The sequence below is a fragment of the Pelophylax lessonae genome, assembly GCF_965119305.1.
Source record: "Pelophylax lessonae genome assembly, chromosome: 11".
In the NCBI taxonomy this organism is placed as follows: domain Eukaryota; kingdom Metazoa; phylum Chordata; class Amphibia; order Anura; family Ranidae; genus Pelophylax; species Pelophylax lessonae.
Genome location: NC_138778.1, coordinates 7,554,621 through 7,572,028, shown reverse-complemented (window position 1 = coordinate 7,572,028; position 17,408 = coordinate 7,554,621). Strand labels below are relative to the sequence as shown.

At 46.1% G+C, this 17,408-nt stretch overlaps 1 protein-coding gene across 1 annotated transcript; it reads right to left on the bottom strand.

Annotated features, from left to right (window-relative positions):
- Window positions 1-13,925: 13,925 nt before the first annotated feature.
- MYADML2 (myeloid associated differentiation marker like 2) lies at window positions 13,926-15,153 on the bottom strand. Its single transcript, XM_082272633.1, has one exon. The coding sequence runs from the start codon at window positions 15,041-15,043 to the stop codon at window positions 14,135-14,137; it is 909 nt and encodes a 302-aa protein (XP_082128759.1). The 5' UTR covers window positions 15,044-15,153; the 3' UTR covers window positions 13,926-14,134.
- Between the last annotated feature and the right edge of the window lie 2,255 nt (window positions 15,154-17,408).

Below are 17,408 nucleotides of genomic sequence, written 5' to 3'. Positions count from 1 at the left end.
GTCTGACCTACTGGTGACTATGGGGGGGGGTTTGCACCCCACGTGCAGCAGTGATGATGGGGGCGGACAAGCTGGTCTCTGCATTGATGATGGGGGCGGACAAGCTGGTCACTGCATTGATGATGGGGACAGACAAGCTGGTCTCTGCATTGATGATGGGGGCGGACAAGCTGGTCACTGCATTGATGATGGGGACAGACAAGCTGGTCTCTGCATTGATGATGGGGGTGGACAAGCTGGTCTCTGCATTGATGATGGGGACAGACAAGCTGGTCACTGCATTGATGATGGGGACAGACAAGCTGGTCTCTGCATTGATGATGGGGACAGACAAGCTGGTCTCTGCATTGATGATGGGGGCGGACAAGCTGGTCTCTGCATTGATGATGGGGGCGGACAAGCTGGTCTCTGCATTGATGATGGGGGCAGACAAGCTGGTCACTGCATTGATGGGGGGAATACTTTTTCAAGGCACTGTTCCTTGATTACTGAAGGCCCCTTTAACACTTGTGTGACATCAAAGTCACGCAATCTTTTACTGCGTTTTTTTGCCGCAAATTTTTCTTTTTGTACCCCCCCAAAAATTTTGAGCACCAGATGCCACTGATACTCGTATGGACTGGGTAATGTGTTAAGGTCTTTTCAAACGGGGCGGACGGTATTTTGATCCGCTCCGGCATTTTTTTTTTTTTTTTTGGAACACAGTTGACACTTGTGTCATCCGATCCGTATGTCCGCATATCAACCCATCCGTTTGCGGATGATATGCGGACATAATGTATGTCTATGGGATTGCGGATGTCAGCGGATGACACCGCTGACATCCGATTTTGCGTCCTTTCCGTTTTTTTTTAAACGGAAGAAAAATAGGGTTCTGTTCCATTCCAAAAAACGGAACAGAACTGAAAGGACGCAAATCAGATGTCAGCGGATGGTCATCCGCTGACATCCGCAATCCCATTGACATACATTATGTCTGTATATCATCCGCAAACGGATGGGATGATATACGGACATACGGACCGCCCTTGTGAAAGGACCCTTAGGATCTATACTGGCATGGACTGGATAATGTGTTAGGATCTATACTGGTATGGACTGGTTAATATGTTAGGATCTATACTGGTTTGGACTGGTTAATATGTTAGGATCTATACTGGTTTGGACTGGGTAATGTGTTAGGATCTATACTGGCATGGACTGGGTAATGTGTTAGGATATATACTGGTATTGTAATACTATATTATACTGTACTATTATATTACTATACTGTACTTTACTATTATATCACTATATTATACCATACTACACTATTATATTACTATACTATATGATAATATGCTGTGCTATTCGATACTACACAATACTATATTAATATATTACTATACTATACAATACTACACTTTTATATTACTACAGTATACTATACGATTTTAAACTATTATATTACTATACTATATGATACTATAATATAATGTACTATACTACAAAGTACACAATACTGTACTGTACTATAATTTTACTATACTGTATGATACTATACTCGCTATACTGTATTATATTACATGATACTATATTAATATATTACTATACGATACTTTACTATTTTAATGCTATACTGTATTATACTATGCAATACTATGCTATAGTATATGATGCTATACTATACTACATGATACTGTGCTATACTAATATATTACTTTACTATATGATACTATTCTATTATATTGCTGTACTGTACTATGCTATTACTGGCCAGCTTGTAACAAGCTCCTGCAAATAATCGATCTCTGGAATTTGGAATGTTGTGTAACTAAAAATGGACAGGAATTTTCCGCCACCCCCAGCCCACAGATTGGCATGTTCGACTATGTTGGGGAGCCCGGTGTATAATAATAAAAGCAAAGACATCTGCCAGCTGACCCTCAATGGGGAGAAAACTCCAAGGAATGTCTGAAATGGGCATTTGCCATGTGGAAGGATTACCTATTACTCAGTGGTGGGAAAATTATTTTATAATGGGCCAAGGTAGCCATCATTCCTCCACTGAGAGCATTACCATAAATAATGGGGTCTCCGGACCTCCTGAGCTTCACCGTTAAAGTGTATCTAAAGCAACGAACAAAATTTCATTTTTTTTTTAAATATAATGTATTATAGAATTTATTATATTGCATTGAAACATGGCAGTTCTTAGATATGGTGGGTGCATACATTTTTATTTTCATATCCTGTCCTAGGGTGACAACTCTTACACACTGTACATTATCAGGGGAGGAGCAGTGTTGCCACCCTAGAACCGAAGGTGTTTTGAAGGTTTGAACAGCCTTCCCAGAAGAGTTAAAGCTCCTTTAGCTGCAAAGGGTGGGCCAACTCAATATTGAACCCTACAGACTAAAGCCCCGTACACACGATCAGATTATCGAAAGATCTGTCGTCTGTTTTTTTGTGGCATGCTAGTCTGATGTGGAAAGTGAAGAGGTTATTTTCATACAAATTTTCCTGTATGACAGAATTCTACTCCAGAAGTGATGTCATGTGTTGGATTGCTTTGTATGTGTTCTTTCGTCTCTGAGCATGCCTAGTCTTGCTATTAAGATTTTTTTCTGTCGAAATCTGTACTAATGAGACGAAAATCGTATGTTGTATTACGGACGACAAAAATTTTATAGCCTGCCCATCAGGATTTTGTCAGCCGAAAGTCGGAGTTGGCTGTCGAAAGCACCATACTAACCATCCGAAAATCGGCAGATCGGTCGTCGGACGAATTTTCCCTACAGATTTTCTTATCGTGTGTACGGGCTTTACTGGGATGCCATTAAAGTTCATGTGTGTGTAAAGGCAGGCGTCCCAATACTTTTGGTAATATAGTGTATATACTTGTGGGTAATGTTATATGCTGGTTACAGTAGTTCCTCTGCTCCCAAATACTTTGATTAGATTACTGGCTCTTTTCCCACAAAGGGAATCCCCTCTGTTCACAGAAGCCCTGTCCTGGGTGGAGATGCTGCCAACTGTATTATCAATCCCATTCTTCTTCTTAGTGAAGGTTCTGGTTCTTTTATTTGCTTACAGGTTTAGCACAATATCCTGTTTAGGGAACACCTTTTCTCAACCCCCCCCCCAAAAGAGGACTACACAAGGATAACACAAACTCTCTCATTCCTGGAATGCTAGAAGAAACAAATTCCTCGACATGCATTTGCCCATTCCATCCATTCCTAGGAGTTGTCCCCTCTGTGAGAGTCAGCTGTCTACTGCAAGCACATGGCTTTGTCTGGATGGTGTGTACATTGTGTCCATAGCCTCCTGCCTAGACAGAGCCTAGACAGAGCATACCAATCACTGGGGGCCGACACCAATCACCGGGGGCCACGAGCTTTCCAGGACCCAAGAATAGAGATACAGCAAATACCTTTCAACATTCCAGAGATGGGTAAAATATTTCTGTAAAAATATATAATTTTAGATCACTCCTGTTAGTAATCAAGGACCACTTCTAGCAAGAATGCTATCCAAGAGTGTCTGGGAGATGTACAGTACATATAAATTGTGAATTTGTTTCCAATACAATCTAAAAAATGAGTAAAAATAGAGAAAACAAATGCAGTAGGCACATAGGAACTGTACAGGATCTGGTATAATAATGCTGGCCATGCAAATAATCAAATATTCCTGGAGTATAGAAGTGAAGTTTAATGAGGTCCAGTCAGTAAAATTTTGTTCAAGCAAAGATTCGAATCTCCTGTTTGTACTTTGACTCAGACAGCATATATGTATTTATTGTATGTCTATCAAAAATGTACCCCCATCACAGTGTCCCCTTACTTTAGATGTCCCTATAACAGTGCCCCCTTATATCAAGTGTTCCTATCAGAGTGCTCCCTTATATCAGGTGTCCTCATCAGAATGTCCCCTTACATCAACTGTCCCCATCAGAGTCCCCCTTACAGCAACGGTCCCCATCAGAGTCCCCCTTACAGCAACTGTCCCAATCAGAGTCCCCCCTACATCAACTGTCCCCATCAAAGTGGCCTCTTACATCAAGTGTCCCCATCAGGGTTCTCCCTTATATCAGGTACCCTCATCAGAATGTCCCCTTACATCAACTGCTCCCATCAGAGTGCTCCCTTTCATCAAGTGTCCCTATCAGAGTGCCCCCCTACATCAAGTGTCCCCATCAGAGTGCCCCCCTTACATCAAGTGTCCCCATCAGAGTGCTCCCTTACATCAAGTGTCCCCATCAGAGTGCTCCGTTACATCAAGTGCCCCCATCAGAGGGCTCCCTTACATCAGCTGTCCCCATCAGAATGCTACCTTACATCAAGTGTCCCCATCAGAGTGCCCCCTTACATCAAGTGCCCCCATCAGAGTGCCCCCATCAGAGTGCTCCCTTACATCAAGTGTCCCGCTCAGAGTGCTCCCTTACATAAAGTGTCCCCATCAGAGTCCCATTTTTATCAAGTGTCCCCATCAGAGTGCCCCCTTATATCAGGTACCCCCATCAGAATGTCCAATTACATCAACTTTCCCAATCAGAGTGTCCCCTTACATCTGGTTTCCCCATAAGAGTACCCCCTTACATCAAGTGTCCCCATCAGAATGCTACCTTACATCAAGTGTCCTCATCAGAGTGCCCCCTTACATCAAGTGTACCCATCAGAGTGCTCCCTTACATCAAGTGTCCCCATCAGAGTGCTCCCTTACATCAAGTGTCCCCATCAGAGTGCTCTCTTATATCAGGTGTCCCCATCAAAGTGCTCCCTTACATCAAGTGTCCCCATCAGAGTGCTTTCTTATATCAGGTGTCCCCATCAGAGTACTCCCTTACATCAAGTGTCCCCATCAGCGTACCCCCTTACATCAAGTGTCCCCATCAGAATGCTACCTTACATCAAGTGTCCCCATCAAAGTGCTCCCTTACATCAAGTGTCCCCATCAGAGTGCTCCCTTACATCAAGTGTCCCCATCAGAGTGCTCCCTTACATCAAGTGTCCCCATCAGAGTGCTCCCTTTCATCAAATGTCCCCATCAGAGTGCTCCCTTATATCAGGTACCCCCATCAGATTGCCCCCTTACATATGGTGTCCCCATCAGAGTGTTCCCTTATATCAACTGTCCCCATCAGAGTGCTCCCTTACATCAGGTGTCCCCATCAGAGTGCTCCCTTACATCAGGTGTCCCCATCAGAGTGCCCCCTTACATCAACTGTCCCCATCAGAATGCTCTCTTACATCAACTGTTCCCATCAGAGTGCTCCCTTACATCAACTGTCCCCATTAGAGTGCTTCCATGACATCAGGTGTCCCCATCAGAGTGTCCCCTTACATCAACTGTCCCCATTAGAGTGTTCCCTTACATCAACTGTCCCCATCAGAGTGTCCCCTTACATCAACTGTCCCCATTAGAGTGTTCCCTTACATCAACTGTCCCCATCAGAGTGTCCCCTTACATCAACTGTCCCCATCAGAGTGCCCCCTTACATCAACTGTCCCCATCAGAGTGCTCCCTTACATCAAGTGTACCCATCAGAGTGCCCCCTTATATCAACTGTCCCCATCAGAGTGCCCCCTTACATCAAGTGTCCCCATCAGAGTGCTCCCTTACATCAACTGTCCCCATCAGAGTGCCCCCTTACATCATCAACTGTCCCCATCAGAGTACTCCCTTATATTTAGTGTTCCCATCAGAATGTCCCCTTACATCAGGTCTACCCATTAGAATGCTCCCTTATATTGGGTGTCTACATCAGCATGTTCCCCTACATCAGGTGTCCCCATCAAAGTGCTCCCTTACATTAGGGTGACCAGACGTCCTCGGTTTCTGGGGACATTCCCCGTACTGATGACTTTGTCCCGGACCAAGTCAGTCCCCCCCAGTTTTGTCCCTTAATGAATAAAAAAACTGGAAGCTTTTTGTGTTGCCCAACAGATTTTATTTGTTTATTTATTTATTGTTTGTTTTTCTTTATGCATTTTTGATATAAATAATTTTATGCTTTCCTTCAACCCCACTGTCTGGTACAACCGGCCTTTCACCTTTCTGCCATCTGCTACTCACAGGCATTTGTGTAGAAGATAAAAATGATGACCTTGCTGGGCCGGGTTTATCTTCCTAAAAATATGAAGTTCTGTTGAGCTTTGCAGCGCTCACATGTTTATTGTCTTCACCTTTGGGACGCATGAACTTTTTACAGACACAGAACACAGAAGTAGATTAGATCAGCCTTTCTCAACCTTTTCAACACAGAGGAACCCTTGAATTAAATTTCTGATCTCGGGGAACCCCTGCTAAAAATTACCATATCTACAACTCATGACAGAGGCGTAACAAGAACCTTCAGGGCCCAGGGCAAGAAACCATGAAGGACCCCCCGGACCCCTAGCCGGGGCCTTTCCCTACAAACCTGGGGCTCTTCCTACTGATCCTGGGGCCCTTTACTCTCATTGCGGGGCCCTTTAGTACGGTCCCACAGCGGGACCCTTTCACAAGTTATACAGTGGGCCCCCCTTCCTGCCATCTTGGGGCCTCCCCATGATGGTGGAATGCCAGGGCCCCGTTGCAAGTGTGACCTTTGCCATCCTGGAAGTTCACCCACTGGTGTCAGTAGTTTTTATTTTTTGGTATTTTAATTGTATTATTTTTTATCATTTTATTTTTTTTTTACAATGTCACTGACTATGACTCTGTCCATTCAGAAAAGGAAGGAGCTGGTAAATTACATATTCACTGACCCCTTCCTGGTTCTCTATTGTGACACATCCCCTGCAGCATCCGGCAGGAGAGGGGAGGGAGCACGGTGTGGGGGTGGGGGAGTGGACCAGGGGAGCACACAGGGGCCCAGAGACAGCAGAACACAAGTGAACTGGATAGGAGGGGTGGTGGGGGCAGAATACAGAGGAACCAATCTCCTCCATTTTCCTCCTGCAGCTACAGGAGGAAAAAGGAGGACAGTGATTTCTCTACATGCTGCCCCCGCCGCCCCTCCTATCCAGGTGTACAGGGGAGCCACACAGACCCCTGGAGCATGGGGCCCGGTTGCAATTGCAACCCCTGTAGTTACGCCCCTGACTCATGACACATTAGTGTGACAGTCAGTGGGAAGAATGCTCCTTACTCTTGTCATCATTGGGAAGAATTACCCCCCCTTACAGATAGCTAAAAGGAACAATGGTGTCATTGGGAACTTATCTGAGAGGCAGAAATTGCCCATTTCTTAGGCTACGTTCACATGTGGGCGTAGCGATTGCGGGCAGAATTACCGCGATTCGGAAATCATTGCAAATTGCGGGACGCCTGTGCGTTGCCCGTGATTTGCAATAGCACCCCAAACGCCGTGCAATGTTGCCGCGATTTCCGCCTGCCGAATCGCAGGTAACATTGCGCAAACAAAATCGTGGGTCGCATGACGCCCAAAAAAGGTACAAGAGCTTCTTTGGGGCGTCATGCGTCCTGCGATTTTGTTTGCGCGATGTTACTGCGATTCGGCAAGCGGAAATCACGGCAACATTGCACAGCGTTTAGGGGGGTGCTATTGCAAATCACGGGCAACGCACAGGCGTCCCACGATTTGCAATGATTTCCAAATCACGGGCAGAATCGCAGTGATTCTGCCCGCGATCGCTACGCCCACATGTGAACGTAGCCTTAAGGAACCCCTAGCAACCTCAGGAGGAACCCTGGTTGAGAAAACCTGGATTAGAGTGACCACTGACCCCGCCACTACAAGGATGAATGTGTAATAAAGACATCCTGTAATAGAAGACTCCATCATGGTATGTGAGGGACACCTTGAAGGGAACAAAAAGAAAAACGTGCCCTGCTTACGTACCGCGAGTGGGTGTGGTCAAAAAAGCGGACGCGGTTATAACACAAGTTTAGATTTAAAAAAAAATAAAAATTTCAGTACAGCTTTAGTTTGATTTAGTCTATCTGTAATACAGTGGTGGCCCGTCCATTGGGGGGGCGCAGGGGCACCCCCCCCCCATCCATGCCTTCCGGAACATTGATCAGATTTATCGTGCTCTCTTCCTGCATGTTTGGGAAACCTTTCCATCGCTTCCTGTCCTGGTGACCCCAGGACAGGAAGTGAAGGTAAATGTACTCAATGTTGAAAGAGGTGCGACAGGGATTCCGATTCTTCCCAACTATCCAAAACCAGGAAAACAGTTTTCATATGAAATTATTATTTTAGTTTTTGTAAAGGCAAAACTTATTTATTTATTTTTTTTTTTTTAGTTTTGGATAGAAGATCCTGAGACAGGTTATTATTGCCGTCTGGGGCCCCGCTGGGAAGATTCACCCCCATCTTTACAGTATTTTTCTGATGGCCATTGTAACTGAGATAGAATCCAACATTTCAGGCTGGCCATTCACTCATCAAATTTTTGCCGGTTCCTGATGATCGACCAAAAGTCACTTCATGGGTGGCTCTGTCGGCACCCTCCTGCCCAACATCCTTACATTTAAAAATCAATAGGAACCAGGCAGAAATTTGTCATTAGTACAGTGGCTGCATCCAATCAAATGCAGCTACTGTTCAGGTATTCCGACAGCCACTGGCACTGGCTGTCAGGATACAACAGCTGCAGCAGGAGGATTATCCATCCATGCTGTATAGTGAATGGCTATGGCAGTAATAATTAACACCCCAATCCTCCATTTAACTAGCGGTCAGTGGCAATAAAAATGAATGCCCTCCTTCATTGGTTGTCATTGGCAGTAAGAAATTAACCCCTCCCTCTTAATTGGTAGTTGTTGGCAGTAATAATTAACCCCCCGATCCCCCTTTTCATTAAGGGTCTGTGGTAATAATTAACCCTCCTTCATTGCAGTAACCAGGGCCGGCGCTAGAATATTTTGCGCCCTAGTTAAGACAAGCCACTTGCAGCCCCCCCCCAAAAAAAAACTGTACACATTGCCCCCCGTCATGCACATAATGCCCCCCCAACCCTACACCCTACTTCCTGTACACACTGCCCCAGGGGAGGGCTGGCAGCCTTAAGCCTGGGGGGCAAGTCAGGTCAAGTGGCCCGTTGAACTACCGAATCAACTCACCATCCATGCCCAGCTTTTTAGTGGGACTGTGACATTGCGACAGACAAATCTGACACAAAGTGACACTTTTTGGGGACCAGTGACACTAATACAGTGATCAGTGCTAAAAAATGCACTGCTACTGTATAAATGACAATGGCAGGAAAGGGGTTAACACTAGGGGTGATCAAGGGGTTAAGTTTGCTCCTAGGGAATGCTTTCTTACTGTGTGGGGGATGGATGTACTAGAGAAAATAAAAAGATCTGTGTTTCAGCTCAGCTGAAACACAGATCTCCATCTTCCTGTGACAGAACAGCCGTCTGCCTTGTTTACAAAGGCAGACCGCCGTTCTGTCATTCTCCTGCATGATCGCAGGTGACCTGCTGATTGGCTCCAGCTGTGTCGCGTCCCCTAGAACCCGTGCACAAAATCACGCATCGGTATGTGATTTTGCACAGCCAGGCCGCCCTGCCACACTATATATGCGGTGGGCGGTCTGGAAGTGGTTAAGCTGGATGAATGGGTCCTGTAGTCCTGCACTAGTTGGGGGATCGGGGGTGGGTGACACATGCTGAGCTCTAAAGGGGCTTATGCTGGGACCTGTAGTCCTTCACTTTTGGGGGGATTACATCCCCAAAAGCAAAGGACTGCAAGTCCCAGCATGAACCCTGGCTGAGATCTACACATGTGACCTCCTCCTTTGCGGCCAGCTTACGCTCCCATGACACAAGGGGGAGCCCTAGGGGACCTCAGGGACCCAATACCTTTAAAGAGGTTGTAAACCCATGAAACTATTTTTTTTTTTTTTTTGCTGCAACCTGAAAGAGAAACCCATAATGAGCTAGTATGCATCGCATACTACCTCATTATGAAATACTTACCTTAGAACGAACCCCCGCTTACCTGTATGACGGGCGACATGTCCAGTCACCCGTCTTCCGGGATTGCGGCATCCGGCCATCTGATTGGCCAGAGCCGCGGGAGCCGACGGTCACGGCACCGGACTCTGAAGGAACGGCACCGGACTCTGAAAAGATGGCACCAGCGGCCGTTCCTTCAGAGCGCATGTGCCAGTGACGTCACTGGCTGCATGTCAGGTAATTATCTCTTTAAAGAGGAAGTAAACCCTCCTCTGACACTTTTTCCTATAGGTAAGCCTTTATTAAGGCTAACCTATAGGTAGTGTAAATATCTCCTAAAAATGCACTGTTTAGGAGATATTTACCTTACATGCAGCCAGTGACGTTACTGGCGCATGCGCTCTGAAGGACCGGCCGCTGGTGCCATTTCTTCAGAGTCCGGTGACGTCACCACGGCTCCGGCCAATCAGATGGCCGGATGCCGCGATCCTGGAAGACAGGCGACTGGACATGTCGCCCGTCATCCAGCTAAGCGGGCGGCACGGCGGGGGCTCATTCTAAGGTAAGTATTTCATAATGAGCTAGTATGCGATGCATACTAGCTCATTATGTCTCTCTTGCAGGGTCAAAAAGAAAAAAAAAAAAAAAAAAGGGTTTACAACCTCTTTAACTGGACTGTATACAGCATGTATATTGATGTATAGCTGCTCCTGGCTCTAAATACTTGTCTCATACCTGTATAATACAGGTATATAGTGCCAGGAACAGCTTTACATCAATATACAGGCTGTATACAGTGCCAGGGGGAAAGTACAGGGAAAAAATGTCCACATCATGTCACTTTTTTTTTTGGTCACTCACTGGCTGCTCTTCTCCGAGTGACAGTGCCAGGGGAAAGTACAGGGAAAAAATGTCCACATGTCACTTTTTTTTTTGTCACTCACTGGCTGCCGCTGCTCTTCTCCGAGTCCCGACCACCTCACAGACACTGTCCACCGCACCGCAGCAGGTAACTTCACTTAGAATCTCAATCTGGATTGCCGCTGACCCGCTGTTGCCCGTTGCAGACTTGCATTTTCCTAGGCCAGGCCAGCCACCTCTTCTGCATCGGCCCCACGTTGATGGGATGGAGGGAGGAGCCGAAGGTGGGAGGGGCCGGGCGGCTGGGGCCAGTGATCGGCGCGGAGGACGGCCGACGGCTTTGCATGATGGGTCTCCTCTCCTCTCTGCTCTGGAGACCGCTACGTCACTGGTTGCTAGACGCTAAGCGGCCGGTGATCTAGCAACCAGGTCTCCAGGGCAGGGCCATGGCAGGAAGTGACAGCGTGTCTGTGACTGTGACTCACTGACTAGCGACATACCATACCGACGGACGGCGGGACTGACCCCAAACTGAGCGGCCTTTTCTGAGGGGGATTAGACCGGCCCGGGGGGAAATTGCCACCTTGCCCCCCGGGCCAGCCCGCCTCTGCACTGCCCCCCCCCCCCGCCGTCCTGCACACACTCATCCCCTTTAACGCTACACCCCCCTTCCTGCACACACTGCCCCCCTTTAATGCTACAGCCCCTTACTGAATACACTGCCCCCCTTTTACACTACAGCCCCTTCTTGCACACACTGCGCTCTTTAATGTTACACCCCCATCATGCACACACTGCCCCCCTTTACCGCTACACCCCCCTTCCTGCACACACTGCCCCCCTTTAATGCTACAGCCCCTTACTGCACACACTGCCCCCCTTTTACACTACAGCCCCTTCCTGCACACACTGCCCCCCTTTAATGCTAAACCCCCCTTCCTGCACACACTGCCCCCCTTTAATGCTACACCCCCTTCCTGCACACACTGCCCCCTTAATGCTACAGCCCCTTACTGCACACACTGCCCCCCTTTAATGCTACAGCCCCTTACTGCACGCATTGCCCTCCTTTAATGCTACATCCATCTTCATGCACACACTGCTCCCCTATAACGCTACAGCCCCTTACTGCAAACACTGCCCCCCTTTAATGCTACAGCCCCTTACTGCACGCATTGCCCTCCTTTGATGCTACACCCCCCTTCATGCACACACTGGCCCACTTTAACGTTACAGCCCCTTCCTGCACACACTGCCCCCCTTTAATGCTACAGCTCCTTCCTTCACACACTGCCCCCCTTTAATGCTGCACCCTATTCCTGCACACACTGCCCCCCTTTAATGATACAGCCCCTTACTGCACGCATTGCCCTCCTTTGATGCTACACCCCCCTTCATGCACACACTGGCCCACTTTAACGTTACAGCCCCTTCCTGCACACACTGCCCCCCTTTAATGCTACAGCTCCTTCCTTCACACACTGCCCCCCTTTAATGCTGCACCCTATTCCTGCACACACTGCCCCCTTTAATGATACAGCCCCTTACTGCACACACTGCCCCCCTTTAATGCTACAGCCCCTTCCTGCACGCATTTCCCTCCTTTAATGCTACAGCCCCTTCCTGCACGCATTGCCCTCCTTTAATGCTACAGCCCCTTATTTCATTCACTGCCCCCCTTTAATGCTACAGCCCCCTTCATGCACACACTGCCCTCCTTTAATGCTACAGCCCCTTACTGCACACACTGCCCCCCTTTAACGCTACAGCCCCTTACTGCACACACTGCCCCCCTTTAACGCTACACCCCCTTCCTGCACACACTGCCCCCCTTTAGTGCTACAGCCCCTTACTGCATACACTGCCCCCCTTTAGTGCTACCCCCTTCTTTAACTCTTCACCCCCTTCCTATACACACTGCTCCCATTTAACCCTACACCCCCCTTCCTGTACACACTACCCCCCTCTAACCCTACGCCCACTTTAACTCTACACCCCTCTTCCTATACACACTGCTCCTATTTAACCCTATACCCCCCTTCCTATACACACTGCTCCTATTTAACCCTATACCCCCTTCCTATACACACTACCCCCGTTTTACCCTACACCCCCTTCCTATACAGATTGCCCCCCTTTAACCCTACACCCCCTTCCTATACACACTGCCCCCCTTTAACCCTACACCCCCCTTCCTGTACACACTGCCCCCCTCTCTAGAGGTAACACCCACAGGGGATGAGGTAGTGAAAGGAGAGGAATGTGGCACTGGCCATGGCTGCACCCTAGGTGGCAGTGCGCCCTAGGCGGCTGCTTAGTTCGCCTAGTGGTAGCACCCGCCCTGGCAGTAACAATAAACCCCTCCTGCTTTAAGAGCCTTTCACATAGCTTTTCAAGCGCTTTGGCGGTAAAAAAAAAAAAGCGCCTTTAAAGCTCACGAAAAATCCTTCCCATTAAATTCAATAAATGTTTTAATTGTTTTTTAGTTTTACATTGAAATTTCAGTAAAAAAATAACATAAAAAAGACAATATGAATAATACACACATAGATGTATCCCAGAACGCAAGGGTGGAATATAAGACTATCTAATTTTTAATTGGATTTCTGGATCCTACTAAGTGCTGAGGTAACATTTTTTTTTTTTTTTTTCATTTTCTTTTTTGTTTTCCTCCCTTTTTTTTTTTTCTTCTTTTTTTATATATAGTATTTTGGTAAAGTATACCCTTGGTAATCACTAAGTGGACATCATATCTTAAATGTTTGCATCTCTTTTTTTTTTATAATAGAACTATTGTACATTTTTTTTTATATTATTTAATTTTTTTTAATACGTTTAATTTTTTTAATACATTTAATTTTTTTTAATACATTTAATTTTTTTTTAATACATTTAATTTTTTTTTAATACATTTAATTTTTTTTTTTAATACATTTAATTTTTTTTTTTTCTAATACATTTAATTTTTTTTTTCCTAGATTTGAAAACCTTAATAAAACAAGATTGAAACAAATCACATGAGAAGTCGCATCGGTATGAACCGGGGCTAAAAGAATAGTCTGGGTTATAAATTCCATTTTATACTTACAGTTCAACGAAAGCTGGCTTTAGAAATGGGCAGCTAAAAATAGCCCTTCTGAGCCCAATTTATACTCCGACCCATGACATAGCTAATTATAGAAAAAATAATTTTTATTTATACAATTACATTCTCAAGTCAATTCTCAAAAACAGAATAAATGCAGGCAAAAAGTAATAAACTCACGTCATGAAGTATAATAAATATGAATGATTGCACAATTATTATTATTTTTTTTTTTAGTAAATCAGTACCTCCCGTGGTCCCCAAGTCCTGTGTACACGCAATAAACAGGCGTTAGCGCTGAGCCACAAATCTCAGTCTCTGTGTGTACACCAAGTCCGCTATGTACAATGCCAGGTTGATGTGGGTGAAGATGGTGACCACTAGTTGGCTGTCCCATGGGCAGCGCCCCCAGTAACATTTGGCTGGTCTGGTTGGCGACCCGTATTTGGTATCGAAGCAGAACACGGGCCATATAACAGACGCACTAATGTACATCAGTATCGCAACCACCGTATAGATCACCACGAAGCGTTCAAAAGGGCAGCGTAGCGTCACCGCCCGTCCAGTGATGTTGAGTGCGATCACAACCACAGTCACTGCAAAGCAAAAACTGTACACAGCCACGCACCACTGAGTGGCCACATACCTCTTGTATTGGCTTTCCGTAGCCAGAGCTCCGAAGATCACGCATGCCACGAAGGCCTGGACCACCTTCAGAAGCCCCGACGCCGTGGCCATGTAGCTGCAGTGCATACCGGGCTTGGCACGAGTCAAAAACACCTCCATGGCGTAGACCAGGAACAAAAGCCCCGCGCAGATGCTGACCGCCAGTCTGTGGTTCCTGGTGGCGCAGTCGGTCGATGAACAGTTTAGGGTAACGAAGTAGAGGGGGTAGATGACGCAGGCAGTGAGGGTCATGAGAGAAGCCAACATGGCGAAGGCGGCGGTGAAGTTCCCCCAGGAGAGGTTGCGTAGGCAGGACTGCAGCCTCGTGAAGTCGCAGATGACGATGAGGGTGGTGATAGCAAAACAGAAGCACCAAACGAAGACGCAGAAGGTTCCGTAAGCTGCGCTGAACCCGGCTCGGTGGAGAACCAGGCTGAAGGTGGTACATCCGAATAATAGTTGAAGCATGCGGATAATCCCGACTTTGGACCACACGGCCTGGACATTTAGATAAGCCCCTCCAGAATGGTCCATTTTTGGGTGCAGAACTGAAGGGGTCCTTGGTCTTCCGGGCTCCTCTACCAGTCTGTGTCTCTCACTTGGCTGGTCACCTCCAGAATGGCAGTATGACCGTGCAGAGATCCTCAGAGAATATTCTGAGTATAAATAGGAGGCAGTATTTATAGTGTTGGATGAAGTTCAGAACAGGCCCTTCGAGGGGATGAGATGGTTCCCCTTACAGACAAGCACATTCCAAAAAGTCCACCTGTCACAGCTCTCACATACCTCGAACTGGATAATGATCTCAGACCGTCACACACTCCAACACGCCACCAATGGCCATTAGACAACATTAGCTGCACAACAGAGATTGGCGCGGCTCAGAAAGATTTTGGGTGGAGCGGGATTTGGAGAATTTTGGACGGAGTTATTTATTCCTTGAGACAGAAAAATGTTATAAGAAATCTGAACTTTTTATTTATTTATGTATCAAATCTGATTTTAGGTAGAGCATAATAAGTGCCGGTTCACACTGCAGCTGCACGACTTCGGGGGCGACCTGTGAAGTCCCGTGCACCGCGGCTTCGACGTGACTTGCACGGATTTCATAAAATGAATGTCTATGCAAGTCGCCTCCAGGTCGCCCCGCAGTAGTACAGGAACCTTTATCTAAGTCGGAGTGACTTGTGTCGCTCCTATTAGAACGGCTCCTGTACCGCACAATGGGAGTCGCGACGGACCGCGACTTGTCAGGCTGACAAGTCGCGGTCCAAGTCGGATCAGTGTGAATGGGCTCTTAGTGTCCATTCACACTACCGCGACTTGTCAGCCTGTCAAGTCGCGGTCCGTCGCGGTCCATTGTGCTACAGTAACGGTTCTAATAGGAGCGCCGACTTAGAAAAAGGTTCCTGTACTACTTCGGGGCGACCTGGAGGCGACTTGCATAGACATTCATTTTATGAAGTCCATGCAAGTCACGCCGAATTCGCGGTGCACGCGACTTCACAGGTCGCCCCCGAAGTCGTGCCGCGTTAGTGTGAACCGGCACTAAATTTCCCAATAGTTGCTGGAGCTCTGATATATGAAATTTAGATTTATTTATTGTTGGTAAATCTGTCGGAATGTATTGCATATGATTTGGCATTTCACGTCCACTAAGGGCTCATTTGTACCATGAATTACATCTGAGTGTGTCCAATTTTTGCGCACGTTCCTTTAATCTGTTGTGGACCAGAAGATTTTCCTCCCATAATGACCAGGCCATTTTTTCCAATCGGCACTGCGTTATTTTAAGGGAAAATTGCACGGACATGCAACGCTGTACCCAAATAAAATTGATGTCCTTTTTGGCACTGCGTTATTTTAACGGAAAATTGGGCGGTCATGCGACGCTGTACCCAAATAAAATGTATGTCCTTTTTGGCACTGCGTTATTTTAACAGAAAATTGTGCGGTCATGCAGCGCTGTACCCAAATAAAATTGATGTCCTTTCTGGCACTACGTTACTTTAATGGAAAATTGCACGGTCGTGCGACGCTGTACCCAAATAAAATTTATGTCCTTTTTGGCACTGCGTTATTTTAACGGAAAATTGTACGGCCATGCAGCGCTGTACCCAAATAAAACTGATGTCTTTTTTGGCACTGCGTTACTTTAACGGAAAATTGTGCGGTCATGCAGCGCTGTACCCAAATAAAATTGATGTCTTTTTTGGCACTGCGTTACTTTAACGGAAAATTGTGTGGTCGTGCGACACTGTACCCAAATAAAATGGATGTCCTTTTTGGCACTGCATTATTTTAATGGAAAATTGCGCGGTCGTGCGACGCTGTACCCGAATAAAATCAATGTCCTTTTTGGCACTGCGTTATTTTAACGGAAAATTGCGCGGTCATGCAGCGCTGTACCCAAATAAGATTGATGTCCTTTTTGGCACTATGTTATTTAACGGACAATTGCGCGGTCGTGCGATGCTGTACCCAAATAAAATTGATGTCCTTTTTTTCCCACAAACAGAGCTTTCTTTCGGTTGTATTTGATCACCTCTGCGATTTTTATTTTTTGTGCTATAAACAAAAAAAGAGCAACAATTCTGAAAATAAAAAAAGAAAACAATAATTTTCACATTCTGCTATATATCATTCCCAAAAATGAAATTTAAAAATCAAAAAATCTCAATAAGCGTAATTTGATTGGTTTGCGCAAAAGTTCTCTACAATCTAGGGGAAAGATTTATGTCATTTTTTTTATTTTCTGCGCTACAAACGAGGAAAGAGCGACAATTCTGGAAAGATATATATATATATTTCTTACTTTCTGCTATATAACATTCCCAATAAAAAAAAAACATTTAAAAATCGAATTTTTTCATCATTTTACTCCAATTTGTATTCTGCT